The sequence below is a fragment of the Ranitomeya imitator genome, chromosome 3, assembly GCF_032444005.1.
Source record: "Ranitomeya imitator isolate aRanImi1 chromosome 3, aRanImi1.pri, whole genome shotgun sequence".
Lineage (NCBI taxonomy): Eukaryota > Metazoa > Chordata > Amphibia > Anura > Dendrobatidae > Ranitomeya > Ranitomeya imitator.
The window spans coordinates 423,549,135-423,566,911 of NC_091284.1; the positions used below are offsets into that span (position 1 = coordinate 423,549,135).

The 17,777-nt window shown below is 41.5% G+C and overlaps 1 protein-coding gene across 5 annotated transcripts in view; it reads right to left on the reverse strand.

The window, feature by feature from the left end:
- Nucleotides 1-17,777, reverse strand: part of BCAS3 (BCAS3 microtubule associated cell migration factor) — a 1,718,074-nt gene that overhangs the window by 888,153 nt on the left and 812,144 nt on the right. The window contains exon 18 of one of the 5 annotated variants that reach the window (XM_069757222.1): nt 16,474-16,518. The exons of the other annotated variants lie outside the window; for them this stretch is intronic. Within the exon in view, the coding sequence (XP_069613323.1) occupies nt 16,474-16,518 (45 nt within the window). The remainder of the gene's footprint in view (nt 1-16,473; nt 16,519-17,777) is intronic. 5 annotated transcript variants of the gene reach the window in all.

Genomic DNA, 17,777 nt, shown 5'->3' on the forward strand with positions numbered 1-17,777 from the left:
CCCCGATCATGTGACGGGGTCGGCGATGCGCGCATATTCGGTCCGATGGCCGGAAGCGGTAGGTAAATGCTGCTGTCAGTGTTTGACAGTGGTATTTAACTAGATAATAGCGGTGGGTGGATCGTGATTCCACCTGCTGCTATTGCGAGCACAAGTCAGCTGTACAAAACAGCTGACATGTCGCGACTGATGTGGACTCAGCGCCGGAGACCACATCAAAGGGGGAGACACGACATGCGCAGTACTAGTATGGCACATGTCGTGAAGGGGTTAAAGCCGGATTTGGATACAAAATGATTTCCAAAACTTTAAACATCCCGAGGAGCACTCTGCAAGCGATCATATTGAAATGGAAGGAGTATCATACCACTGCAAATCTACCAAGACCCGGCCGTCTCACTAAACTTTCATCTCAAAAAAGGAGAAGACTGATCAGAGACGCAGCCAAGAGGCCCATGATCACTCTGGATGAACTGCAGAGTTCTACAGCTGAGGTAGGACAGTCTATCCATCAAACAACAATCAGTCGAACTCTGCACAAATCTGTCCTTTATGGAAGAGTGGCAAGAAGAAAGCCATTTCTCAAAGATATCCATAAAAAGTATTGCTTAAAGTTTGCAACAAGCCACCTGGGAGACATGCCAAACATGTGGAAGAAGGTGCTCTGGTCAGATGAAACCAAAATTTAACTTTTTGGCAACAATGCCAAACGATATGTTTGGCGTAAAGGCAACACAGCTCAACACCCTGAACACACCATCCCCGCTGTCAAACATGTTGGTGGCAGCATCATGGTTTGGGCCTGCTTTTCTTCAGCAGGGACAGGGAAGATGGTTAAAATTGATGGGAAGATGGATGGAGCCAAATACAGGACCATTCTCGAAGAAAACCTGTTGGAGTCTGCAAAAGACCTGAGACTGGGACGGAGATTTGTCTTCCAACAAGACAATGATCCCAAACAAAAAGCAAAATCTACAATGGAATGGTTCACAAATAAACGTATCCAGGTGATAGCATGGCCAAGTCAAAGTCCAGACCTCAATCCAATCGAGAATCTGTGGAAAGAGCTGAAAACTGCTGTTCACAAATGATCTCCATCAATCCTCACTGAGCTCGAGCTGTTTGTCAAGGAAGAAAGGGCAAGGATCTCAATCTCTCGATGTACAAAACTAAAACTGATAGAGACATACCCCAAGCGACTTGCAGCTGTAATTGCAGCAAAAGGTGGAGCAACAAAGTATTAATAATATTGCAGGCCCCACTTTTCAGTTTTTGAATTTCCACAAAAATGTAAAATAACCAATAAATTTCGTTCAACTTCACAATTATGTTCTACTTGTTGTTGATTCTTCACCAAAAATTTACATTTGGTATCTTTATGTTTGAAGCATGATATGTGGGAAACGGTTGAAAAGTTCCAGGGGGCCGAATACTTTCGCAAGGCACTGTATATGTACAGGACTAAATCTTTATGTACTTCTCTCTCTGGCGAATAAACTGAAGCCAGTCCTGAACTCATGATTACAGTTCATGCTGTGCAATCAAATCCAGCTATAGGGGCTCCTTTACACTGAATTTGGCATATGATGTACTTAGTTTTATGCAATTTGAGAATATACAGTTAGTACTTAGGTAGAAATATAAAGTTAATCGTCAAGTAAATGTATACACAACTTTCTTTTCTCTAAATAGGTCAAACATTCTATGCTCATTAATTACTTAATAGATCTTTATATTGATGAATCTCAATTTTCTCAAACAAAGCTCCAAATTCCTTAAACAACCAGAGTGAATTAACCCCTTTACCCCCAAGGGTGGTTTGCACGTCAATGACCAGGCCAATTTTTACAATTCTGACCACTGTCCCTTTATGAGGTTATAACTCCGAAACGCTTCAACGGATCCTGGTGATTCTGACATTGTATTCTCGTGACATATTGTACTTCATGATAGTGGTAAAATTTCTTTGATAGTACCTGAGTTTATTTGTGAAAAAACGGAAATTTGGCGAAAATTTTGAAAATTTCGCAATTTTCAAACTTTGAATTTTTATGCAATTAAATCACAGAGATATGTCACACAAAATACTTAATAAGTAACATTTCCCACATGTCTCCTTTACATCAGCATAATTTTGGAACCAAATTTTTTTTTGTTAGGGAGTTATAAGGGTTAAAAGTTGACCAGCAATTTCTCATTTTTACAACACCATTTTTTTTAGGGACCACGTCTCATTTGAAGTCATTTTGAGGGGTCTATAGGATAGAAAATGCCCAAGTGTGACACCATTCTAAAAACTGCACCCCTCAAGGTGCTCAAAACCACATTCAAGAAGTTTATTAACCCTTCAGGTGTTTAATAGGAATTTTTGGAATGTTTAAATAAAAATGAACATTTAACTTTTTTACACAAAAAATTTACTTCAGCTCCAATTTGTTTTATTTTACCAAGGGTAACAGGAGAAAATGGACCCCAAAAGTTGTTGTCCAATTTGTCCTGAGTACGCTGATACCCCATATGTGGCAGTAAACCACTGTTTGGGCGCATGGGAGAGCTCGGAAGGGAAGGAGCGCTGTTTGACTTTTCAATGCAAAATTGACAGGAATTGAGATGGGACGCCATGTTGCGTTTCGAGAGCCACTGATGTGCCTAAACATTGAAACCCCCCACAAGTGACACCATCTTGGAAAGTAGACCCCCTAAGGAACTTATCTGGATGTGTGGTGAGCACTTTGACCCACCAAGTGCTTCACAGAAGTTTATAATGCAGAACCGTAAAAATAAAAAATCACATTTTTTCACAAAAATTATATTTTTGCCCCCAATTTTTTAATTTTCCAAGGGTAAGAGAATAAATTGGACCTCAAAAGTTGTTGTCCAATTTGTCCTGAGTACGCTGATACCCCATATGTGGCAGTAAACCACTGTTTGGGCGCATGGGAGAGCTCGGAAGGGAAGGAGCGCCGTTTGACTTTTCAATGCAAAATTGACAGGAATTGAGATGGGACGCCATGTTGCGTTTGGAGAGCCACTGATGTGCCTAAACATTGAAACCCCCCACAAGTGACACCATTTTGGAAAGTAGACCCCCTAAGGAACTTATCTGGATGTGTGGTGAGCACTTTGACCCACCAAGGGCTTCACAGAAGTTTATAATGCAGAGCCATAAAAATAAAACAAAATTTTTTTCCCACAAAAATTATTTTTTAGCCCCCAGTTTTGTATTTTCCCTAGGGTAACAGGAGAAATTGGACCCCAAAAGTTGTTGTCCAATTTGTCCTGAGTACGCTGATACCCCATATGTGAGGGGGAACCACCGTTTGGGCGCATGGGAGGGCTCGGAAGGGAAGGAGCGCCATTTGGAATGCAGACTTAGATGGAATGGTCTGCAGGCGTCACATTGCGTTTGCAGAGCCCCTAATGTACCTAAACAGTAGAAACCCCCCACAAGTGACACCATTTTGGAAAGTAGACCACCTACGGAACTCATCTTGATGTGTTGTGAGAGCTTTGAACCCCCAAGTATTTCACTACAGTTTATAACGCAGAGCCGTGCAAATAAAAAATATTTTTTTTCCACAAAAAATTATATTTTAGCCCCCAGTTTTGTATTTTTCCAAGGTTAGCAGGAGAAATTGGACCCTAAATGTTGTTGTCCAATTTGTCCTGAGTACTCTGATACCTGATATGTGGGGGGGGAACCACCGTTTGGGCGCATGGGAGGGCTCGGAAGGGAAGGAGCATCATTTGGAATGCAGACTTAGATGGATTGGTCTGCAGGCATCACATTGCGTTTGCAGAGCCCCTAATGTACCTAAACAGTAGAAACCTCCCACAAGTGACCCCATATTGGAAACTAGACCCCTCAATGAACTTATCTAGATGTGTTGTGAGAACTTTGAACCCCCAAGTGTTTCACTACAGTTTATAACGCAGAGCCGTGAAAATAAAAAATCTTTTTGTTTTCCCACAAAAATTATATTTAGCCCCCAGTTTTGTATTTTCCCAAGGGTAACAGGAGAAATTGGTCCACAAAAGTTGTTGTCCAATTTGTCCTGAGTACGCTGATACCCCATATGTGAGGGTAAACCCCTGTTTGGGCACACGGGAGAGCTCGGAAGGGAAGGAGCACTGTTTTACTTTTTCAACGCAGAATTGGCTGGAATTGAGATCGGACGCCATGTCGTGTTTGGAGAGCCCCTGATGTGCCGAAACAGTGGAAACCCCCCAATTATAACTGAAACCCTAATCTAAACACACCCCTAACCCTAATTCCAACGGTAACCCTAACCACACCTCTAACCCTGACACACCCCTAACCCTAATCCCAACCCTATTCCCAACTGTAAATGTAATCTAAACCTTAACCCTAACTTTAGCCCCAACCCTAACTGTAGCCCCAACCCTAACCCTAGCCCTAACCCTAGCCCTAATCCTAGGCCTAACCCTAGCCCTAACCCTAGCCCTAACCCTAGCCCTAACCCTAGTCCTAACCCTAGCCCTAACCCTAACCCTAGCCCTAACCCTAGCCCTAACCCTAGCCCTAACCCTAGCCCTAACCCTAATGGGAAAATGGAAATAAATACATTTTTTTTTATTTTTCCCTAACTAAGGGGGTGATGAAGGGGGGTTTGATTTACTTTTATAGCGAGTTTTTTAGCGGATTTTTATGATTGGCAGCCGTCACACACTGAAAGACGCTTTTTATTGCAAAAAATATTTTTTGCAATACCACATTTTGAGAGCTATAATTTTTCCATATTTTGGTCCACAGAGTCATGTGAGGTCTTGTTTTTTGCGGGACGAGTTGACGTTTTTACTGAAAACATTTTCGGACACGTGACATTTTTTGATCGCTTTTTATTCCGATTTTTGTGAGGAAGAATGACCAAAAACCAGCTATTCATGAATTTCTATTGGGGGAGGCGTTTATACCGTTCCGCGTTTGGTAAAATTGATAAATCAGTTTTATTCTTCGGGTCAGTACGATTACAGCGATACCTCATTTATATAATTTTTTTACGGTTTGGCGCTTTTATACGATAAAAACTATTTTACAGAAAAAATAATTATTTTTGCATCGCTTTATTCTCAGGACTATAACTTTTTTATTTTTTTGCTGATGATGCTGTATGGCGGCTCGTTTCTTGCGGGACAATATGACGCTTTCAGCGGTACCATGGTTATTTATATCTGTCCTTTTGATCGCGTGTTATTCCACTTTTTGTTCGGCGGTATGATAATAAAGCGTTGTTTTTTGCCTCGTTTTTTTTTTTTTTTCTTACGGTGTTTACTGAAGGGGATAACAGGTGGGAAAGTTTTATAGGTCGGGTCGTTACGGACGCGGCGATACTAAATATGTGTACTTTTATTGGTTTTTTTTTATTTAGATGAAGAAATGTATTTATGGGAGTATTTTTTTTTCATTATTTTGGAATATTTTTTTTATTTTTTTTTACACATTTGGAAAAATTTTTTTTTACTTTTTTACTTTGTCCCAGGGGGGGACATCACAGATCAGTGATCTGACAGTTTGCACAGCACTCTGTCAGATCACTGATCTGACATGCAGCGCTGCAGCCTTCACAGTGCCTGCTCTGAGCAGGTTCTGTGAAGCCACCTCCCTCCCTGCAGGACCCGGATCCGCGGCCATCTTGGATCCGGGGCTGGAGGAAGCAGGGAGGGAGGTGAGACCCTCGCAGCAACGCGATCACATCGCGTTGCTCCGGGGGTCTCAGGGAAGCCCGCAGGGAGCCCCCTCCCTGCGCGATGCTTCCCTGCACCGCCGGCACATCTTGATCATGTTTGATCGCGGTGTGCCAGGGGTTAATGTGCCGGGGGCGGTCCGTGACCGCTCCTGGCACATAGTGCCGGATGTCAGCTGCGATAAGCAGCTGACACCCGGCCGCGATCGGCCGCGCTCACCCCGTGAGCGCGGCTGATCGGCTATGACGTACTATCCCGTCCAGGGTCAGATAAGCCCAGGGCACCTCGACGGGATAGTACGTCTAAGGTCACAGAGGGGTTAAAGAAGCACTCACATTTTTTAACATAACTGTGTCTTCATCTGATTGTGATTATCTGTTACAGTGTGCACTTCCCTTATACGCGATATACCTATTTCTATGTAGATCAGCCTCGGTATTATCTCTTTCTGGTGAGAGAACACTAAGAGAATCCTTACTTCTATATTCTCTTACTAAATACATTATAAAAATGTGACAGGCACTGGGCCATCATCATTATCTGTGATAGTTCATTGTATACACCCAGTGAATAACTTCAGTGGTACAATTCATGCACATTTCATTAGATAGGAAGTTTTGTTGATCAAGATGGTGACCCTGTTCAGAGAACATAAAGCCATGTAATTCCCAGGGAGCTTACATCATGATCTATCATGACCTACTGGAAGTAATGTATACAATTGTGTATATAATTTTCTGACAGACTCCAACAAATAAACTACAGGGTGGGCCATTTATATGGATACACCTAAATAAAATGTGAATATTTGGTGATATTAACTTCCTGTTTGTTGCACATTAGTATATGGGAGGGGGAAAACTTTTCAAGGTGGGTGGTGACCATGGCGGCCATTTTGAAGTCGACCATTTTGGATCCAACTTTATTTTTTCAATGGGAAGAGGGTCATGTGACACATCAACCTTATTGAGAATTTCACAAGAAAAACAATGGTGTGCTTGGCTATAGCGTAACGTTATTCTTTCATGAGTTATTTACAAGTTTATGATTACTTATAAAATGTGTTCAAAGTGCTGCCGATTGTGTTAGATTGTCAATGCAACCCTCTTCTCCCACTCTTGACACACTGATTGCAACACCGCGGAAGAAATCCTAGCACAGGCTTCCAGTATCCATTGTTTGAGATGCTGCATATCTCATATCTTCACAGCATAGACAACTGCCTTCAGTTAACCCCAAAGATAAAAGTCTAAGGGGGTCAGATCGGGAGACCTGTTCATGTAGGAATGCTCAGACCTGACACCCATCATGTGGTGGTGCACACCATTCCCATTGAAAAAAAATACAACTGGATCCAAAATGGCCGACTTGAGAAAGGCCGCCATGGTTACCACCCATCTTAAAAAGTTTTCCTCCTCCCATATACTAATGTGCCACAAACAGGAAGTTGATATCACCAACAATTCCCATTTTATTTAGGTGTATCCATATAAATGGCCCACCCTGTAGGTAATATTAGCTGAATTAAATATATGGAGGGACAAGCGTGAGAATGAATATATTCATATGCCCCTCCATTGCTGCAGAGGCTAGGGTCTCTACTTACAACAGAGGAGAGCACACAGTTCAGGCCAGGAGTGGTCTAAATTGTTAACCATGTAGGACTACTGCCCTCCACTTGTATCAGAAAGCAAAACGGCAGGGGAGCAGTGCACACCTAAAAAGATGAGACGTTCCTTTGAAATGTACTAATTCACAGTCTGGAAGACTTGTCCATGGACTCTGCATGGCTTTGTAGCTAATCCCCATCCAAGTGAAAGAGGCTTTCTATCTCCAGTAGCAATATCGCACATAATCTATAAACATATAAACAAAAACAGTATTGTTTGGGGTTTTTTCAGTTTTTCTTCACCATATTATGGAGTTGTCATGACAATATATGTATATATATATATATATATATATATATATATACAGTATATATATATATATATATATATATATATATATATATATAAATAATACAAGATGCAATATAGTGGAAGAAAAAAAACTAATGATGTACGTTGGTTGTCAGACTTTTGTTTAAAAAACTATCCACTGCTCTTTGCTTGCAGCTCTTCATACTAAATTTAGCTATTTATGTGTCAAGGTCAGAATAATCCCAGTATATTATATATCGGCTGCAGAAGGAGAAGGAGGATAGAAGCAGCGCAGGTAAATGCTATAGCTTTCTAGGGGTGATTTGCCTACTGCTGTTTCTGAGCAGCATGTAGAAAGAACCTCAGATTAAAGGCCATCATACACAGACTAATGTTGACCGAACCTGCCGAATTCAACAAGTGGGTAACCTGATAGTCTCATGCAAATGGGAAACCTGGACAACTGATCATTGGGGTAGATGACGATCAGACAATGTTCAATTTTGGACTGCCGATCACTTTGTTCTCTCGGAGATATAAAAAAATGTCTGGCAATGGCTTTTTCATAAAGAACACAGGGGTGCACAGTCGGATGAGGGCTTCTTTGTATGGGAGAGCCGTCCGAGATGGCTGTCAGCCAAATGATCAGCCGAAGCTTTGTTCCGCCGATAGCCATTTCATGTATATGACTGACTTAAAATTTTAGAAATGGATGTCTCCTCCCATTAGCAGATTAACCCTTTATAAACAGCTACAGTGGGGAAAAAAAGTATTTAGTCAACCACGAATTGTGCAAGTTCTCCCACTTAAAAAGATGAGAGAGGCCTGTAATTGACATCATAGGTAGACCACAACTATGAGTCAAAATGAGAAAATCACCTTGTCTGATTTGGCAAGCTTTATTTTGCAAATTATGGTGGAAAATAATTTTTTTTTTTATTTATTTTTTTATATAGCGCTAACACATTCCGCAGCGCTTTACAGTTTTTGCACACATTATCATCACTGTCCCCGATGGGGCTCACAATCTAGAATCCCTATCAGTATGTCTTTGGAATGTGGGAGGAAACCGGAGTGCCCGGAGGAAACCCACGCAAACACAGAGAGAATATACAAACTCTTTGCAGATGTTGTCCTGGGTGGGATTAGAACCCAGGACCCCAGCGCTGCAAGGCTGCAGTGCTAACCACTGCGCCACCGTGCTGCCCTTAGCAAAAGTTAATCTCAATAATTTGTTATATATCCTTTGTTGGCAATGACACAGGTCAAACGTTTTCAGGTAAGTCTTCACAAGGTTGGCACACACTGTTGGCGATATGTTGGTCCATTCCTCCATGCAAATCTCCTCTAGAGCAGTGATGTTTTGGGCCTGTCGCTGGGCAACACGGACTTTCAACTCTCTCCAAAGGTATTCTATGGGGTTGAGATCTGGAGACTGGCTAGGCCACTCCAGGACCTTCACATGCTTCTTACGAATCCACTAATTTGTTGCCCTGGCGGTGTGCTTGGGATCATTATCATGCTGAAAGACCCATCCACGTTTAATTTTCAATGCCCTTGCTGATGGAAGGAGGTTTGCACACAAAATCTCATGGCCCCATTCATTCTTTCATGTCATGTCATGTCTGTTATGTCTTTCAGTCGTCCTGGTCACTTTGCAGAGAAACAACCCCAAAGCATGATGTTGCCTCCCCCATGCTTCACAGTAGGTATGGTATACTTTGAATGCAACTCAGCATTCTGTCTCCTCCAAACACGACAAATTTTGTTTCTACCAAACAGTTCTACTTTGGTTTCATCAGAAAATATGACATTCTCCCAATACTCTTCTGGATAATCCAAAAGCTTTCTAGAAAACTTCAGACGGGCCCAGACATGTACTGGCTTAAGCAGGGGGACATGACTGGCACTGCAGGATCTGAGTCCATGGCGGCCATGCTCAGACTGGCCCAAAGGCTAACATGGGAAACCCCTGGTGGGCCCCTTTGTAGATCTGGGCCCCCAACCCCACTGTATGGGCAGTACTTGGCATAATTCACTTGATTCACTGATTCACTCTGTACAGAAAAAAGCAGCATCTCATCATTTATTAACCACACTACTCAAGTTTATTATTATATAAAGATATAGGTAAATTTGTGAACAAAGGTAGTATAATATTTGCATGCAGTTGAAAAATGGCCCCCACCAAAGTCAATGTTATGGGTGGGCCCTTGTCACCCCAGTCCGACACTGCTGGCAGCGTAGTGTGTTACTGATGGTAGCCTTTGTTATGGTGGTACCAGCTCTATGCAGGTCATTCACTAGGTCCCCCCAGGTGTTTCTGGGATTTTTGCTCACCGTTCTTGTGATCATTTTGACCCCATGGGGTGAGATCTTGCGTGAAGCGTCAGATTGAGGAAAATTATCAGTGCTCTTGTATGTCTTCCATTTTCTTATTATTGCTCCCACAGTTGATTTCATCACACCAAGCTGCTTGCCTATTGCAGATTCAGTCTTCCCAGGCTGGTGCAGGGCTACAATTTTGTTTCTAGTGTCCTTCGACAGCTCTTTGGCCTTCACCATAGTGGAGTTTGGAGTGTGACTGTTGGAGGTTTTGGACAGTTGTTTTTTTATACTGCTAACAAGTTCAAACAGGTGCCATTACTACAGGTAATGAGTGGAGGACAGATGAGAAGTTACAGGTCTGTGAGGGCCAGAAATCTTGCTTGTTTTTAGGTGACCAAATACTTATTTTCCAACATAATTTGCAAAAGATTTTCTCAATTTGTTTTCTTATTTTGACTCTCATAGTTGTTGTCTACCTATGATATCAATTATGGTATGTGCACGCGTTGCGGATTTTGATGCGTTTCCGCAGCAGTTTATTTTCCGCAGCAGGTCAATTCTTTTTGTGAATCCACATTAGCGGTTCTCTATCTCTCTCTCCTCCACTTCTCTCTCTCTCCTCCAGAAGCAAAAGAGACAAAGTTCACAACAAATCCACACAGCAAAAACGCACTAGAATCCGCATCTATGACGCAGAAAAAAGCAAGAAATCTGCATCCACATACTTCATTGGAAAACCGCAAGTATTTTACCCTGCGTTTTCTGCCAAGAGATACGGTTTAACTGCACAAAAATCAGCAGGCTAATCCACAACGTGTGCACATACCCTTACAGGCTTCTCTCATCTTTTTAAGTGGGAGAACTTGCATAATTGGTAGCTGACTAAATACTTTTTCCCCACTACATGTCCTGTTCCTTTAGATGGACTGCAGAACACACAGGACATCCTATTACATGCATGATATATAGCAGCAGCCAGCAGCAAGTTAAGTTCAGTCTCCTGGTTCAAAGGAAGGGAAGTTTTTGTCTGATTTGCAATTCACTGATTAACCCCTTTCTGCCATTAGACGTACTATTCCGTCCATGTGTGGTGGGCTTTACTTCCCACGGACGGAATAGTACGTCATAGGCGATCGGCCGCGCTCACGGGGGGAGCACGGCCAATCGCGGCCGGGTGTCAGCTGCTTATCGCAGATGACATCCGGCACTATGTGCCAGGAGCGGTCACGGACCGCCCCCGGCACATTAACCCCCGGCACACCGCGATCAAACATGATCGCGATGTGCCGGCGGTGCAGGGAAGCATCGCGCAGGGAGGGGGCTCCCTGCGGGCTTCCCTGAGACCCCCGCAGCAACGCAATGTGATCGCGTTGCTCCGGGGGTCTCCTACCTCCCTCCCTGCAGAAAGTCCCGGATCCAAGATGGCCGCGGATCCAGGTCCTGCAGGGAGGGAGGTGGCTTACCAAGTGCCTGCTCAGAGCAGGCACTTGGTAACGCTGCACTGCTCTCAGACAGATCGGTGATCTGTCAGAGTGCTGTGCAAACTGGCAGATCACCGATCTGTATTGTCCCCCCCCTGGGACAAAGTAAAAAAGTTAAAAAAAATTTTTACAAGTGTGTAAAAAATAAAATAAAATAAATCCTAAATAATGAAAAAAAAATATTATTCCCATAAATACATTTCTTTATCTAAATAAAAAAAAACAATAAAAGTACACATATTTAGTATCGCCGCGTCCGTAACGACCCGACCTATAAAACTGTCCCACTAGTTATCCCCTTCAGTAAACACCGTAAGAAAAAAAAAAAAACGAGACAAAAAACAATGTTTTATTATCATATCGCCGAACAAAAACTGGAATAACACGCAATCAAAAAGACAGATATAAATATCCATGGTACCGCTGAAAGCGTCATCTTGTCCCGCAAAAAACGAGCCGCCATACAGCAACATCAGCAAAAAAATAAAAAAGTTATAGTCCTCAGAATAAAGCGATGCAAAAATAATTATTTTTTCTATAAAATAGTTTTTATCGTATAAAAGCGCCAAAACATTAAAAAAATTATATAAATGAGGTGTCGCTGTAATCGTACTGACCCAAAGAATACAACTGCTTTATCAATTTTACCAAACGCGGAACGGTATAAACGCCTCCCCCAAAAGAAATTCATGAATAGCTGGTTTTAGGTAATTCTGCCTCACAAAAATCGGAATAAAAAGCGATCAAAAAATGTCACGTGCCCGAAAATGTTACCAATAAAAATGTCAACTCGTCCCGCAAAAAAACAAGACCTCACATGATTCTGTGGACCAAAATATGGAAAAATTATAGCTCTCAAAATGTGGTAACGCAAAAAATATTTTTTGCAATAAAAAGCGTCTTTCAGTGTGTGACGGCTGTCAATCATAAAAATCCGCTAAAAAACCCGCTATAAAAGTAAATCAAACCCCCCTTCATCACCCCCTTAGTTAGGGAAAAATAAAAAAAATAAATAAAAAAATGTATTTATTTCCATTTTCCCATTAGGGTTAGGGCTAGGGTTAGGGCTAGGGTTAGGGCTAGGGTTAGGGCTAGGGTTAGGGCTAGGGTTAGGGCTAGGGTTAAGGCTAGGGTTAAGGCTAGGGTTAAGGCTACAGTTAGGGTTAAGGCTACAGTTAGGGCTGGGGCTAAAGTTAGGGTTAGGGTTTGGATTACATTTGCGGTTGGGAATAGGGTTGGGATTAGGGTTAGGGGTGTGTCTGGGTTAGAGGTGTGGTTAGGGTTACCGTTGGAATTAGGGTTAGGGGTGTGTTTGGATTAGGGTTTCAGTTATAATTTGGGGGTTTCCACTGTTTAGACACATCAGGGGCTCTCCAAACGCGACATGGCGTCCAATCTCAATTCCAGCCAATTCTGCGTTGAAAAAGTAAAACAGTGCTCCTTCCCTTCCGAGCTCTCCCGTGTGTCCAAACAGGAGTTTACCCCAACATATGGGGTATCAGCGTACTCAGGACAAATTGGACAACAACTTTTGGGGTCCAATTTCTCCTGTTACCCTTGGGAAAATACAAAACTGGGGGCTAAAAAATAATTTTGTGGGAAAAAAAGATTTTATATTTTCACGGCTTGGCGTTATTAACTGTAGTAAAACACTTGGGGGCTCAAAGTTCTCACAACACATCTAGATAAGTTTGTGGGGGGTCTAGTTTCAAATATGGGGTCACTTGTGGGGGTTTCTACTGTTTAGGTACATTAGGGGCTCTGCAAACGCAATGTGACGCCTGCAGACCATTCCATCTAAGTCTGCATTCCAAATGGCGCTCCTTCCCTTCCGAGCCCTCCCATGCGCCCAAACGGTGGATCCCCCCACATATGGGCATCAGCGCACTCAGGACAAATTGGACAACAACTTTTGGGGTCCAATTTCTCCTGTTACCCTCGAGAAAATACAAAACTGGGGGCTAAAAAATAATTTTGGGGGGAATTGTTTTTTTTTTTTTCACGGCTCTGCGTTAGAAACTGTAGTGAAACACTTGGGGGCTCAAAGTTCTCACAACACATCTAGATAAGTTCCTTGGGGGGTTTAGTTTCCAATATGGGGTCACTTGTGGGGGGTTTCTACTGTTTAGGTACATTAGGGGCTCTGCAAACGCAATGTGACGCCTGCAGACCATTCCATCTAAGTCTGTATTCCAAATGGCGCTCCTTCCCTTCCGAGCCCTCCCATGCGCCCAAACGGTGGTTCCCCCCCACATATGGGGTATCAGCGCAGTCAGGACAAATTGCACAACAACTTTTGGGGTCCAATTTCTCCTGTTACCCTTGGGAAAATACAAAACTGGGGACTAAAAAATAATTTTTGTGGGAAAAAATTTTTGTTTTATTTTTACGGCTCTGCATTATAAACTTCTGTGAAGCTCTTGGTGGGTCAAAGTGCTCACCACACATCTAGATAAGTTCCTTAGGGGGTCTACTTTCCAAAATGGTGTCACTTGTGGGGGGTTTCAATGTTTAAGCACATCAGTGGCTCTTCAAACGCAACATGGCGTCCCATCTCAATTCCTGTCAATTTTGCATTGAAAGGTCAAACAGCGCTCCTTCCCTTCCGACCTCTCCCATGCGCACAGTGGTTTACCCCCACATATGGGGTATCAGCGTACTCAGGACAAATTGTGCAACAACTTTTTGGTTCCAATTTCTTCTCTTACCATTGGGAAAATAAAAAATTGGGGGCGAAAAGATAATTTTTGTGAAAAAAAATGATTTTTTTATTTTTACGGTTCTGCATTATAAACTTCTGTGAAGCACTTGGTGGGTCAAAGTGCTCACCACACCTCTAGATAAGTTCCTTAGGGGGTCTACTTTCCAAAATGGTGTCACTTGTGGGGGGTTTCAATGTTTAGGCACATCAGGGGCTCTCCAAACGCAACATGGCGTCCCATCTCAATTCTAGTCAATTTTGCATTAAAAAGTCAAATGGCGCTCCTTCGCTTCCAAGATCTGTCATGCGCCCAAACAGTGGTTTACCTCCACTTATGGGGTATTGGCGTACTCAGGACAAATTGTACAACAAGGTTTGGGGTCCATTTTCTCCAGTAACCCTTGGTAAAATAAAACAAATTGGAGCTGAAGTAAATTTTTTGTGAAAAAAAGTTAAATGTTAATTTTTATTTAAACATTCCAAAAATTCCTGTGAAACACCTGAAGGGTTAATAAACTTCCTGAATGTGGTTTTGAGAACCTTGAGGGGTGCAGTTTTTAGAATGGTGTCACACTTGGGTATTTTCTATCATATAGACCCCTCAAAATGACTTCAAATGAGATGTGGTCCCTAAAATAAAATGGTGTTGTAAAAATGAGAAATTGCTGGTCAACTTTTAACCCTTATAACTCCCTAACAAAAAAAAAATTTTGGTTCCAAAATTGTGCTGATGTAAAGTAGACATGTGGGAAATGTTACTTATTAAGTATTTTGTGTGACATATCTCTGTGATTTAATTGCATAAAAATTCAAAGTTGGAAAATTGCGAAATTTTCAAAATTTTCGCCATATTTCTGTTTTTTTCACAAATAAACGCAGGTAATATCAAAGAAATTTTACCACTATCATGAAGTACAATATGTCACGAGAAAACAGTATCAGAATCACCGGGATCCGTTGAAGCGTTCCAGAGCTATAACCTGATAAAGGGACAGTGGTCAGAATTGTAAAAATTGGCCTGGTCCATAACATGCAAACCACCCTTGGGGGTAAAGGGGTTAAAACCTTCCAACTTTTGAAGAACAAAAAGAGGGACAAATGCATGTAAAAAATTGCAGTCAGTGTTTAAGTGCAGAGTCAAAGCTTTTCTATACTATAAAAACCACATTAAAATGCCCTAAAAACGCATCAAATAAGGGGGAAAATGAGTACAAAAAAAAGTAAACAGTAATTAGAGAAGATTGTTACTGCGTTGTGTGGTGCGGACACCTGCAGAAAACGCGCAGAAAAAAAACAGTAGAAAAAATGCAGCACTTATGCTACATGTGAACACGGCCTCAGCGTTACATTTTTAATCAATTTCTATGGGTTTAATAGAAAAAAAAATCAATCACAGCATTTTCTTACACGAGCTAATCACTATAAATAATCTGATTGCTGTGTTGTGCGATTACGATTACAGGGAGACTAAATATGTCGATGTTACTGGCAAGGTTTATTATTTTAAAAAAGTGCAATAAAATGACATTTTTGTAATTGTTTTTCATTATTTTTGTAGTAATTTTATCAAAAGAAAAACATTGTTATTTTATTTTCTCTCTAGAATACAGGGGTATAAAAATACATTGCTACGTACAGATGCATCTCTATGTAGCAGTATAGTCTGCTTGTGGGTTCAAAGCTTTCAATGCAGCTTCGAGTGTACCAAATTCTGCTACCTGCATAATTGCTGGCTGTGGCTCATAGCTTTGGCTGCTGCCTGCAATGATAAATGTTGTGGGTTTGAGTCCCAGGAAGACCAGATGACAAGATAAGAAAATAATTACTTAATCAATGTAATTGTGGGCAGAGAGATACCAGCCCAATCCCCGGAGAAGGAGCTACAGAATGATGAAGAAAAGACCCAGAGAGAATACATTGCATGGAGTAAGTTTTAGATGTCGGGACAAAGCCCTTATGTGTCAGGACAGCGGGACTGACCCTCAAATCAGGACAGTCCCACTAAATCTGGGACAGTTGGGAGCTATGCTGATTCACTGCTCATTGAGCTGCATTTATGAAGTAATTTGCAATGCTTGTGATTTATGGTAAAAATAGGTTAATCAATTTTTGGGTTTTCTCAGAACTGATAGATCCTCTGTAACTTTTAAAGTAGTTGACAACCCATCCAACCTTTATTTGGTAGAATTAAAAAGTCCATAAACCTAACCCTGTTAGGTAACAATATGGTGCCTCTATCAAACCACTTTTTCTTTAAGCAAAATATAAGAATTTGACTGAAGCCAGTTAACAGAACATATGTTATAAGCATGCTGGGGAGGGAATCAGAACTTACCAAGGAGCTTTAATGGAAAAACACCCTGCTCCAAACAGGTAAGGACTTCACATAGGAGGGGAAAAGGCAAAACAAATTAGATAAAGAAACCTTATTAACATACATTACTTAAATCATGTTAAGTAGGTGGCTGCTGAAAAACAGCTGAATTATGACATCTGTACAACATAAACCTTTTAAATAATGACACATTTCTGAAGATGTCTAGTTCTACATACCGTACATGTGAATATGAGAGAGTCCAAATAGTGGAACCAGTCTGTCATTGGGAACATGTCTTTTAAGGGAACCTGTCACTTGATTTATGCTGCCATACAGTGAGCCGCATGCATCAGAGCCTGGCTGCAAATTTGCAGTCAATTAAGTCTTTCTCTGAAACACTCCAGCCTTTCAGAGAAAATATAATATAAAGATCCGGCCTACAGAGTTGAGATGAGTCGGGTGCAGCATCTCCCAGCCCCAGTCCATGTGATTGACCAGTCTGTCCCACATATCTACATGTGGAGAGATTTGTCAATTAACTGGAGTGAAAAGGGGAAGAAGTCACATCACACTCATCTCTTCTCTCCTGACAGGATCTTTCAATTGCATCTGTCAGTAGGAACAACCCTCCTAAGTGGTCACATTACAGAGAAAACCATATTTTTCATAATATGTAAATAAGTTAAGATCTATGAGCAGGAGACAAATCTCCCATAGAATCTGCCTCCAGAGCTTATTGTAAATTAAAGTGTGCATTAACACTGTGAGGCATGTAATGACTGACAGTCCACTCTCCTGATCTAAATCTCTCACATTGGTAAAGCCCCCTTTCATTTACAATAAGCTCTGGAAGCTGATTGTCAAGCAAATCATTGTCCGGCCCATAGTTTTTAACTGCTTATTTACATATTAAAAATATGGATATCTCTGGAATAAGACATAAGATTGCAGATATCAAGGTATAATTTTATTCACCTTTCTATGAACTGAGTGCCCATGTAGACAGCTCAGGATGGTTGATTCTACTGAAAGATTCCCTTAAAACCAAAGTTTTCTGTAAAATGCCAGAGTATTCAGAGTGTCTGCAGTTACAAATCATGCTGCCCACTGTATGGGTAGCAAGAATCAAGTAATAGGTGCCATATAAGTTTTATTGTAGATCTGAAAAATAATGTCCAGATTAATATCAAAGTTGGAGTCTTAGAGTAAACCTGTAGAATACATATTGCCTACAATTAAATGACTGGAGATATGCTGAAGTTCCATGCCCACTAATTGTCCAGGACCAGTGCCGTACAGGGAATGACATTTAAGGACTATAG